The 12,432-nt window shown below is 51.4% G+C and overlaps 1 protein-coding gene across 1 annotated transcript; it reads right to left on the minus strand.

The window, feature by feature from the left end:
- LOC115906197 (cytochrome P450 4B1-like) lies at positions 1-12,168 on the minus strand. The gene is made up of 12 exons (XM_030953234.1): positions 11,363-12,168; positions 7,426-7,570; positions 6,739-6,783; positions 6,087-6,214; positions 4,482-4,606; positions 4,215-4,366; positions 3,576-3,682; positions 2,896-3,086; positions 2,348-2,481; positions 2,137-2,201; positions 1,458-1,540; positions 1-731 (listed from the first exon to the last, which is right to left on the minus strand). The coding sequence occupies exons 1-12, from the start codon at positions 11,540-11,542 to the stop codon at positions 563-565; spliced, it is 1,524 nt and encodes a 507-aa protein (XP_030809094.1). The 5' UTR covers positions 11,543-12,168; the 3' UTR covers positions 1-562.
- Between the last annotated feature and the right edge of the window lie 264 nt (positions 12,169-12,432).

Consider the following 12,432-nt stretch of genomic DNA (forward strand, 5'->3'; position numbering starts at 1 on the left):
AAAAATTATTGGTTTATTAAGACAAAAATTACAGAGTATTTTGCAATTTGGGCACGATTTCAGAGCCCAAACTGGAATCAGTGCTTTCAACAAATCAGAGGCCCACTGAGTGTGAGAAGTGAGACAGAGGTCTGTCACAGCTGTCCCCACTGCAGGAGAGGAGGGCTGACCTCCAGGCACTGAGGAAGGTGCTGATGACGGAGCAGGGCTGGAAATGGTCACAGATTTGGCCAGGGCACGAGTGCGAAGGCAGGATTTGGTAAGAAGGAGGCTGGTGGGACCTGCAGATGTTCCCAGACCAGGCCAGGCCCGCTCTTATGGCAGCGCAAGAGGACAGACAGCGTGGCCGAGCCTGGCTGCTCTCAGATCAGTGCCCTGGAGCAGATGGCTCTGTGCAATGGCATCCCAGCCACCTGGGCCTCGCCTGAGAAGGGCTTTCAGCTGGTGGATGAAATCAGGAATCCTCATCCCCAAATCCTGCCCTGCGCTTCGACCCCAGGGAAACGCTGCCCCGTCATCTGCTCGGTCCCTCCCTCTGGTGAAGGCAGGATGTCTGCCAGCATCAGCGGATCTTCTTTAAATACAGGTGGATCCCGTTCTTGGAGCGAAGGATGATCCGAGTTATTTTGAGGGGAGGCGTGGCAGGGTCGGGCAAGAGCTCGAAGCGCAGCAGGGTCAGAGCCAGCGCCACCTTCATCTCGTTCATGGCAAACTGCTGCCCGATGCAGTTCCTGCAGGGAAAGGGAGCAGCTCAGCCAGCCCCATCCAGTGTGGAGAAACCCCACAGCCCATCCCACACAGCTCCATCCAGTGTGGGGCACAGCAAATCCCACAGCCCATCCCACACAGCTCCATCCAGTGCTGGGCACAGCAAACCCCACAGCCCATCCCAGCCCATCCCACACCAGCACACATCCTCCCCCTCTGAGCTCAGGGGGCCCCAGGGGCATGGGCTGAGCAGGAGGAATTGAGAGGAACATCAGGAGCTCCATGTGTGGTCATGGAGAAGGAGGGAGATGGGGAAGCCAAAGGACTGGCCAGCAGGGATGAGGTGGTGGGACTCCAAGGAGGGAAGGTCTGTGATGTGTTGGCCTTGAAGGAGTCAGCACAGGGCAAAGGGAAGGATTGGGAGGAGGGGGGAAGGAGGGAATCAAAACACAGGAGGCTGGGATGGGGTCTCTGCATCAAGGAGAGGAAAGCAGGTGAGCTCAGGAGCAGAATGCTGAAGGCTCCCTGCAGGATGCCAGCAGGATATCCCACAGCTTTGGGACCCAGTTCCCTGTCCCCAAAAGGGGCTTGGCAATGCTGCCTTCCCATTTTGCCTCCTAGTGTCAGAACCCCTCTGTTGCACAAACACTTATACCCTCATTTAACTATTTAACTGTGTAATTCTGCAGGGCCAGGACTGCAGGTGGTGGTCTCTGCCCACTACTCCTTCAGTGTTCAACTCCCTTTACCTCATTCCAGCAGAAAAAGGCAGAAAGGCATGAGAGTGCCTGCCAGAGACATTCTCTGGGGAAAAACGCAGAGGGTCAAACACCTGGAAATGAAGAATATGCAGCAAGAAAAAGCAATTATTTAAAGACACATTACTGGCTGGTTTCTTGAGAAATGTGACACCCCTTAATTTATGAAGAACCCCATAGCAGAGACAGAATTATTCTCTCCTGATAACAGGTGAAGGGTACATGGGAAGAGGCACATCCCTGTCACAGACATCTTTTATGAAAAATCCTTTCCTTAGGATTTTTTCTCCTGAGGAGCTGAGAGGCCTCAGGAACAAAATGTAAACAATGGTTATCTGCTGCTGTGGAATGCAACAGGTGCATCTGTGATTGGTCCCATGTGGTTGTTTCCAATTAATGACCAATCACAGTCAGCTGGCTCGGACTCTGTCCGAGACACAAACCTTTGTTATTCATTCCTTTTTTTTCTATTCTTAGCTAGCCTTCTGATGAAATCCTTTCTTCTATTCTTTTAGTATAGTTTTAATATAATATATATCATAAAATAATAAATCAAGCCTTCTGAAACGTGGAGTCAGATCCTCATCTCTTCCCTCATCCTAAGACCCCTGCGAACACCGTCACACATCACAAAGGGATAGAACTATTAGGAGATCAAAAGAAAACTCACCAAAGGATCTTTCCATACTTTAGGGTTTCTGTGAATGAGGTAAATGCTTATTGCAGTGACGCTGCCTGGAAAACAACAGAGGAGGAGACAAGGGCTCACTGACAAAGGAACAAGCCAACATCTACACAGCCCTGCCTGAACATGTGTGCCAGCAGGACGCAGCTGGTGCCTGAGAGCAGCGCCCTGTGCAGCACGAGGGGGATGTTCAGACCTTCGGGCAGGGTGCGTCCATCGGGGAAGGTGATGGGCTTGCTGAGCTGCCGGGACACACCAGGCACGGGCGGGTAGAGGCGCAGGCTCTCCTTGATGCACATGGTGCTGTAAGGCATCTTGCCCAGGTCCTCCCTGTTGGGACAGGCAGGCTGAGCCCCACATCCCCCCACTGCCTGTGCTGGGAGGTCCCTTCACACACAGCCATCCAGCCCCTGAGCAGACTGCAACAGAACAGAGGGACCCACAATGCCCAGCCACAGGCTGAACAACCTGAACAGCCACTGAACAAGCTCAAGTGCAAAGCGACAGGGAAAAGTGAAAAGCACATCTATGATGCCCTGTGGTGAGAAAACAGGAGAGAGCAAAGAGCAGTGCTGGTGGCCCAGGACTTGGGATGGCATCCAGAATGTCTTAGCTGAAGGATCTGTGAAGTCCCTGTGCATGCAGCAACCTTAAGCACCCCCAGCTTTTGAGCCTTGAAGACATCACTCCGAAATGGCAGCGATAGGAAAGGAGTGACCAGCAGAGGAACTGGTGCACCCTTACCACCGGATTGTCTCTCGGTCCCCCAGGATGCCCTGGATCTCCTCCCTGCAGCGTTGCTGGTGCTCAGGGTGGGTTGCCAGGCAGTAGAAGAGCCAGGAGATGCCACTGGCTGTCGTGTCGTGGCCCTCAAACATGAAGGTGTCCACCTCAGCACGCAGGTCCTCATCAGACAGTGCAGCTCCATTCTCATCCTACAGTCCAGAGATACTCTCAGTGGCCCATACATATAAAATTTATATACATATATTACAGTAACACACACACACATATATATATATAAATATGTAAATATCCCAGTAGGGGCCATTGTATTCTTTCAGCTATTGCAAAAGGGATGTGATGATGCCTGTGGGAGGAATGTAAACAAAATCAATGTCTGTTTACACTGAATTCAGAGCTCCTTTCCCTTCACTTTTAAATCTCTTTACCCCCCCATATTAAACCACCAGGACTACAGAATCCTTCTGCATGCTGTATATTCAAAAAGACACTGCCAACATTTCAGCAATGGGAAATTGAATCACCTCAGCCTCTCTTCAACTGGGTGGGACTGGGCTAATTTTTTTTAATGGCTTGTGCAGTCCTGAGGGTCTCTGGTGGCTTGTGGCAAAGACTCCCTGCAAAGACTGACTTGCTTCTGCACTCTGTGCCCTGTCACACATACACTCCTTGCCACTCACTTTGGCACACAGCAGAATGTCCAAGAAGTCCAAATGTCTCTTCTTCTGAATCTTTTCAAATTCCCGTTCATCTTTAAGGGATTCCTTTCGCTCCTGGATCACCTTGTCTGGGGCAGAAAGGGTTAAAGGTCCAGCTGTAAAATCGTCCTTCCTTTGAATGCAAACCACACCCAGGGAGATGAGCACTGCTCAGTGCATGATGCATTTGACCTGTGCTTCTGCATCCCAGGCACTTTGGCTTTTTCTGTAGAGTGGCAACAAATGCCATGGATATTATAATCCTTTTCTTTGTTCACTATGGACTTCTCAGCCTACTTTACACACCTCTCATGCATTTAAATCACACCTGGCTTGGAATGGAAAATCATTCCTTGCACTGGTGTTGCCTGCAGTGCCCATTCCTTGTCTCACCAGTCTCTGGCCATTTTACAGAAGCATTTCCAGAGGGCAATTCCTCCAGTTTAATGACCAGGAGCTGTGAGACCCCTTTGCTTCTTGCCTAGGTCAGATCACTACTGCAAGGTGATGCCCTGCTTGGATCTCAGCCCTGAGCCTCTGGGCAGGATTCACTGCACAGGCAAGGAGAACACCTGACTGCCTCTGTCCAAAGTTTTGGGAGAGGATGCCAGCAGGGAGTACCTGTGTGGTCATGAGCGATCCTGCAGGCCTTCCTGAACTGAAATCCATGAGGGCTGAGCCAGTAAATGATGTCATTGTGGTAGGGGAAGATGCGGAGGCGCTGGTCCACCATGTGGCAGAGGTCGTAGACAGCCTGGATGTAGGTGTTTTTCCTGGAGAGAGGGGAATAGGAAGCTTGTAAACTTGGGAGCACAGTGACAAGCAATTTGCCCATTTCCCTTCTGAGCTGCAAACTTCCTGCCAGGGTCTGGGGCAGCCAGCACTGACCTGTTGGTCTGGCAGTCGCTGTGAAAACTGAAGGCACATTTCATGATGCTATCGAGAGTCATCAAGCTGACGTGCTCAAAGAGCTCCACTGGCTTCCCATCTGCTATCAGCTTGTCCCACTTATCCTAGGGCACAAAAAAGACAGAAATGAGAAGAAAAGGGTCAGCTCTGCATGGTCTGCAGTCACCCCCTGATTAAATGAGTGCTCAGATAGAGATCCATCCCAGAGAAATTTTTGGTAGTTGCCAGCAAAATCCCAGAGAAGCCAAGAGCAGGATGGTTAATATGAGATTTGCCTCAGGAAGCTGCTGTTCTTGGATCCTGGTGGTGGTGAGCCCTGCTGCACCTTATCCTGAGGCAAGAGCATCCTGGAGAAGCCCAGGACAGGTGCATTTCTGGGTGATGGGGAGTTACCCAAATCTTTCTTAGGATATAGTGTATTTTTCTGGCATTGGGCTTCACTGGGTGCCTTCTTGAGCAGATTTGAGCTTTGTGCTCAAGACACAAATTTTGGAGCAAGTTTTTTTTCTGTCACTTGATCTCTGTGCCAGCAAGTAATACAGGAGCTCTGGCTCAACCTTTCACATAGGGCACCCCCAGAGAGATTATAAATCCTGCCTCTCTTCCCCAGCAGACATGAAGTGATGATGAATCTTCTGTCCCCTCAAGGCTGTAAGGAACGAGTGGACTTCAAAGCTGAGAAAGGGAGGGGAGGGAGGAGCACGGTGACATCTGAGCTCCACAGCACCAAACCAGGCTTATGGGGACAGATGCACGTCAGTAGCACAGGCTACGATTGCCACCTGGTGGCACGGGCTCAGACAACTGGCGTTGTGCACAAGGAATTTCAAACTCCTCGGCACTTCTGAGCCTTGCAAAAGCTCTCCTGGCTCTCCAGCCCCCGGCTCCTGGCTGCTCCCTGGGCCAGTAGGAGGAATCCAGCTAGGATCTATTTGAAGCTGGCAGGGAGGTTGGAGTGAAGGAGGTGAATGAGAAGGAATAGATCCAGCATCTAGACTCCTCCAGTTCACATGCACAAGGCTGGTGCCCTTCTCCTGTGATTCCTACTGGTTTCCATCCTGCCCAGCACCAGTGGATTGAAGAACAATGCAGTTTCACTGTTTATGAGGCATGGAAGGGTTTGCAGTCTAGTCATGGGTATGCTGACAGCAAATAATAACCTTTAACCTTAGGTCACAGTATAGCTCTGCTCCAACCTTTATTTTTGGCAGATTTATTATGAACATTTTTTTACCTCAATTCTTTATTTAGACAAACACCTTATAAGAAGTTGCTGCTGGAACTGACATCATGCATGGGATGGCAGTAACATCAATCCTAAAATCTCAGCCACAGATCCCAAGGCAGTAGTACCAGAGACACTGTCATTGAAGGGAGGCTCAACCTGCTCATCCCTTCCAAGGGATGCTCATCCCTTCCAGCTCAAGGCTGTGGATTTGGGGTGACTCAGAAAGACTGACCACCAGGACACAGCACATCCTTACAACTACCAGATAAAGAAAACCCTGCTCCAGCATTTACCTCCTAACCAGACAGGATGGGGAAAAGCAAACAGGGCAGAGAGAGGAGCATCATCAGTCCTACCAGCATCACATTTGTAGATTCCGCCATCAGGGCCACGTATGGCTTCAAGACGTCGTAGTGAAACCCTGGGGTCAGGAGTTTTCTGTGTTGGTGCCACTTGGGCCCATGTAAGATCAGCAACCCATTCCCTGGGGAAACACAGGCAAGGCATGTTTAGCTGGGCACAAGCAGGCTGCTCTCAGCTGCCTGCAGCTTCAGCCTGCATGGAGTATGATTAAATCTGCTATCTGAGCTGCTGTGAGAGGGTATTTCCAAATGCTGCCATCAGCCCCAGGGTTCCCAGAGCTGAGCAAAGCCCTGCTCACCAAAATGGCACAGCGGTGTCTCCGAGAAGAAACACCAACACTACTGAAATAGAGAAATTCAGAACAGCAGATATATTTTTCACCAGTCCTCCAATGAATTTAAGCTTCCCCCGTCACCAGTCTTTGCTATCTATGGACATGTAAGTATTTGTATATATGTTATGTCTGAACTTTCCTTCCTTGAAAATAAATAGAACTACTTAGAACCTTTTTCAGTAAATGTAATAATTTCAGGAAGCTTTTAGCTATAACTCCATCAAGGAACAGGTACAATGATGTTTATTTAGAGCATGCTTTTGAATAACTTCAGAATCATTCCTTGCAGGCAAAGCCGTGGGAATACATACCAATCCATGGGACAAGATGTTTATAACTGATGTTATCCTTGGGATCTGTAAAAAAAAATAAAGAAAGAGAAAATAAAATGGTAAATGTTTCAATAGCATGAATCCAGGTCTGCAGCTCAAAGCTCCCTCTGGGCTCTCACTTTTGGTTGGGTATGAAGCAAAATTAATGGCATCCCTGCAGAACTCCCAGTATTTCAACATGAAACAACTTTGTCTCTGCCAGCAGCAATAAATACATATAAAAGCAGATGCTCACACTGGACAAAACAAGAATATTGGTAGTCCAAAGTCTGTGCAGTGTGGTAAATGATTAACCCTCTCAGACATCACTGTTCAGCACCTTTTCTTCTTGATGCACTAAAGATACTTCTCTATAGTAGGAGCCAAAACTTTGAATCTAGAAAAAAGCTCCCAAGTGTTTTCTCCTTGCTGAGATCCTTAAATTTTCAAGGAGCACTTGAGGAAGTCTGATTTTCCAGCAATGGATTTAGAGTCAGGTCAGTCCTGCAGCCCTTTGCCTGAAGCACCCAGGGCACAGCATGAAGGAATGGTATCTCTCCAGGCCTTTAGAAGATTTCTGCAAGAAAACCTCTCTGTGAAACCCTGCCTTGCTGTAAATTTTGAGGCTGGCGTGGGAAATCTGCAGGCTGGGGTTGCTGCTTCCCAGCTGAAACCATAATCTCTCACCTCCTCTGCCCAAGAGAACCTTGGCATAGTCGGGATCAGTGATAACCAGGAATGCTGAGAAACTCCCAAACCACATAGGGTGAGCAAGTGGGTACTTCTGGGTCCAGAGCTCTGCCTTGTCCAGCACCTCTTCCTCCTTGAGAAACTAGTTCAGGAGAAGAAAAAAAAAGAAAGAATATACAGATTTGGAGGGGAAAAAAAATCTCCCAATACACTGTTTTAAAAGTTGCGTGTCTTTCTCAGCACAAAACCAGGTAAGGATAAACAAGGGGTTTTCCCTCCATGTTTGCAAAGCATGGGAAGTAGAGATGTTTGCTACTTTTAAAGCTCCTATAAAATAATTCTTCCTTATCACTTGAACTTAAGCTGGAGAACATCCTTAGGCACCGTGGTGGTGCCTATCAGCTCATATGTGTTATCTGCCCTTTTTCCATGGCCATCCCATAGAAGACAAATTTGCCCCAGACAGCATCTGCACTTTATGGCATGCAACTAAATTCTCATTTGCACATGGCTGAGCAATTAGCACCCTGCAGCTGGGAGAAAATAGAGCAGCCAACAGCATCACTGCAAGCCCCAGTGCAGCTGTGGGACACCACAGCCCCCTCCAGACATTTCAGTGGAGAAGGCCAGTGTCCAGGAAAAATGGAACAGAATTAATCCAAAGTCACTAATGGATCATACAGAGGAGGGAACATTGGTTAATAACATTACATTAAGAATTCATTGATTTCTGGGAATTGAATTTTATAGGCAATGAAGAGCTGGTGGTCCTGGGAAGATTTATCTCCTGTCCTTGGAAGCTGCAATCTCCAGCCTGCAGCATTGTCACCAGCCTTCATAGCAGCAGCAGTGGCAGGTTCACTCCAAAGTAATCTCTGCTTTATTGCTTTTACAGCCAGTGTTGTTGTGTACAGGAAATAGACAAAAAACAAGTGGAAAGATCCACAATCACAGGCAGAGGAAGAAAAACACAGAGACAAACCCATGTAAGATTCTTTTTTCTTTGAAGAGAAACTACTCTGGGCCAATAAGCAGGGGGAAGGATTTTGGTAAGCTAGGTCTGACATAGCTGCTGCTGCTTTGACTTGAAGATTAATTAAATCAGCATACTGGTGCAGAAATCAGCCTCAAAGTTATCCTACTGGCTGTATCAAGTGAATATTTGCACAGTTACTTTAGTGCTGAGTTATCTCAGCTCAGCTGTATGGCTGCTTTTAGTCTCAATCCAGGACATGGCTCATACTCAAATAATCACCCACATCAAATATTCAGCCACATGTGGCTTGTCTTGGAGAGGATACTCCTGAGTCATGGGGTGTCTGCCAGGGCCATGTTCAGGTTCAGCTCCAAGACTGAGCCCCCCTTTCCTCACAAGCTGGGGTGTCCCTGCAGCACACCCCATGTGTCTCCCACATTCAGCAGAATCACATCCATCCCATGTGTGTCCCACATTCAGCAGAATTATGAACTACAACCAGTTATTACAGAAAGCTCAACTTCCCTCGCTCATGATCAAGATTTTGAACTTAATAAATAGAACCATCAATTTCTCTGACTTCGGGAATCAAGTTTTGGGGCAAAAGGAGGCAGCTCTCCTCAGCACCCACCTCTTCAACAAATGCCAGCAGAAGCACTGCTTGGCACGGTGCCTTTAGCTAAATGACACCTGAACATGTGAAAGTCCCTTTGATACAGCAGCCTGTGCTTTTCCTGTTGTGAATCACAAAAAACATAATGGAAAGTAACTGGGAGATGCTGAGCAAATCTCATTGGCAGAAGTCCTAATCCTAGAAGCTTTTGCATCCAACCTTGTTTTGGAGCAGCACTTTAGCTCGTGCTATCAAGAACCACCCCTGTGCTGGCAGAGGATTGAATGGGTTTATCTGAGAGGAGTGGTTACCCTCAAGGTGAGTAACCTGCTGCATGAAGCACTCCTGGAGCAGAGGGTGTAAAGTTCTGTGAGCTGCAGAGGGACAGAAAGCTCTCACGCCTTAATCACGGCTCCAGATACCCAGCTCTGCATGAAAGACCATTACTTCTACTTCTTCTTCCCCTGGGGGCTTGAAAAGAAAAGCATAAACCCCACTTGGGTCTAAGAAAGAAAGGTAATTGCCTGATCTCATGCTGAAATGCAAGTTTTGAAATGGATCCAACACTAAAAGCATCCGGGAAGAGGCTTAAGGGCACTTTTTAATGACTACACACTGATAGCAAATGAAAGAGAGAACACAGGAGCTGAAATCTGAGCATGAGGGTGTGCTGCCTGCAGCCAGAGGGGCTGGCTCCTCTCCACACAGGGCACAAGTGGACAAAGGGCTGCCGAGGGACTGATGGACACCCCCCCTGGGCCAGCAGGGCAGTGACCCTGCCCTCCTCTGCCTCCCACCAACCCCGGCCATGGGGAGTCAGTTTGGTCAGCTCAGGGCTGGCAGTCTGGGTTTAACTAAGTCATGCTGCTGCAGTGAGACTGAACAGCTCTACACAACCTCTTCCTGATATCTTAATGTCATTTCTTCTGAGTGATTTGGATAAGCAGAGACTAATACCCAGAGAATGCCTTAAAACAAAGTGATGTATTCCCAGGAGATCCACCCAGAGAATGACAAATACATTTGAGATTTTAAACTGGCCTGGATCAAAACTGGGAAACAATCAGTTAAATCAGCAGAACAGGAAATGTCGGTGCTCTCCCTGAGTACAGCTCACAGGTCCTCCCTTGAGGTGTGTGCAAACTTTGTACTCATTGCGTGCCCAGAGCATTGCCAGTTTCTTTGCTGGCTGTGTGAACTGTTAGGCTTTGGGGAATTCAGCAGCATTAATCAGCAAATTATTAAATCAGAAGAAACAGAAGAACACACTTTATTTAATTGCAGTTTTAAAGTCCAACTGGCAGTGTAACAAAGCTCTGAACTGGCCCATCTTCATGCTTACATTGCCAAAAGACTGCTTGTCCTGTCCAGCACAGCAAAACTGGCACTGCCACAGCATAGAGACAAGTCCTGTGAGGTCTGCTCCTGATTTCCCAGACACTTTTCAGGGTGCCAGCTATTTAATGTGCCACAGAGGCGGCCACGGCAGGACACCAGCAGAGCCCAGTAGAGGGCAAGGTGATTTTAGGCAGCCTTTAGCACTTATGGAAAAACCTTTTGCATCAGGCAAGCTCATGAGGCTGCTGCTGAGTTGTGAAAATCTGTTTGCCAAGGCAGCCATGGTGATCTGTGTGGGCAAGTGCATAGCTCAGGGAATAATCATCCCTGACACCAGTGACTAGAACCAGGCTCGCCTACGTACGTGGGTTTAGTTACCCATGACCTTAATGCAATTGTAAGAAGATCCACGGCCCCTGTGCTGGATGCAATGCCTGTGATGCGTTCTGTGGCTGAAAAGTGGCTCAGAATGACCAATCGTCAGGTTCACATGTCCCCGACTCAAGCTGGCAGGGGAGATGAAGTGCCTGTGGATAACGGGAGCAGCGAGCATCTGCCCAGCATCTGATCAGCTCAGCGCCGCAGGGAGAGCTGCAGCGGCCCTGCGCTGGCTGTCAGAGGAGCAGGGAGGTGACACTGGAGCCTGCCCCGGGACACAGCAGCGCGGCTCGGCTGCCTCCAGCACCGATGCCAGCTCTCAGCCCGGCACGACCTGGCCTATGCCACACCGTGCTACCGCTCTCTTTACTTGCGAGCCAGCCAACACCCTTTTCAACACCGCGCAGTCTGCAGCAGCCTGCGGAGCTCAGCGTGAGCCGTGCTCTCGCTAGGCATCACCGGCAGGGAAAGCACGTTGGTCTGGCTGGGAAAAGGGATGCCCACCTCTCACCCGCCAGCAATTCTCCCGGACAAGTCCCACCAGCATCACTCCCACACGCCCCTCGGGAAAGCTGCTCCCCGCACTGCCCCCGCTCCCGGCAGCGCAGACCCGGCTCTCCCTTCCCCACCTCGTGGACGTGGCCGAAGAGCCAGTGGGTCGGGTGCCCGGGGAAGTCGGCCAGCGCCCGCAGCAGCTCCCGCCGCCGGTGGAACAGCTGGATGGCTTTCAGCAGCACGCAGGTCAGGCAGAACACGGCGGCCAGGTGCAGGACCCTGGAGACATCCACGCCCAGCCACAGCAGCTTCATGGTCCCGGTGAGAGCCGCCAGCCGCTGCCTCCGGTGTCCCCCAGAGCCCCGGCGGCACCGGCCGCGGCAGCCAATGCGGGGCGGAGAGGCTGGTCCAGAGTCCGAGCGGCTGCCAAATCACGGCAGCGCTTGTTGGGAGGGACGGGAGAGGAAGGGAAAGGGAGCATCCCGCGGGAACGCTCCGCTCTCCGCCGCACTAGCTGGGAGCTGCTGCCCGCCCCGAGACCCCGCCGGCCCCGGCTGGCTCCGCGCCGGGACCTCAGGCTGAAGAGAGAGGGAAAGACAGTGCCCTGGGATTGCTCCTCCCGAGGTCTTCATCACCTATTCCTGCCTCACGAGCTTTCACCCTCATCTCCACCCATTCCCATCGCGCATCCCGGCTGACAGCTCCCGCTCTCCTTCCCTGTCTCCCTCCCCGCTGCCGGCACTGTGAGCCGCATCCCAGCGCCGGCCGGGACAGCGAGCGCGGGGAATGCCGCACCGCACGATGCCGTGCCTTAGCCGAGGGCCGGGCACCGTGGCAGCTCTGGCACGGCAGGTGGAGGGCAGGCAGCTGCCGGGCAACACCGCTTCCGTGCCACCGCTGTCTCTGTCTCTGCGAGCAGCAGCTCCCGCCGACCCTGGTGGGCCCCAACCGGGCCGTGCCCCGCCGCGCCTCACCGCCCCCTTCCCCGCCCGTTCCACCCGCCGGGGGCGGGACTCGAACCCGCGGCCCTGCCCGCCCCCGGCGGCCCGCGCGGGGCGGTCCCGCGGCGGCCAGTGGGAGCGCGGCTTGCTGGCAGGCGGGCGCGGCGCGGCCCGAGCGGCCATGGCGCGGGGGGGCGGGCGGCGGCCGCGGGGCCGGGCGAGCCGCCGCGGGGCCGGCGGGGGAGCAACAGCCGCGGCCCCGC

This window comes from Camarhynchus parvulus, chromosome 8, assembly GCF_901933205.1.
Source record: "Camarhynchus parvulus chromosome 8, STF_HiC, whole genome shotgun sequence".
Lineage (NCBI taxonomy): Eukaryota > Metazoa > Chordata > Aves > Passeriformes > Thraupidae > Camarhynchus > Camarhynchus parvulus.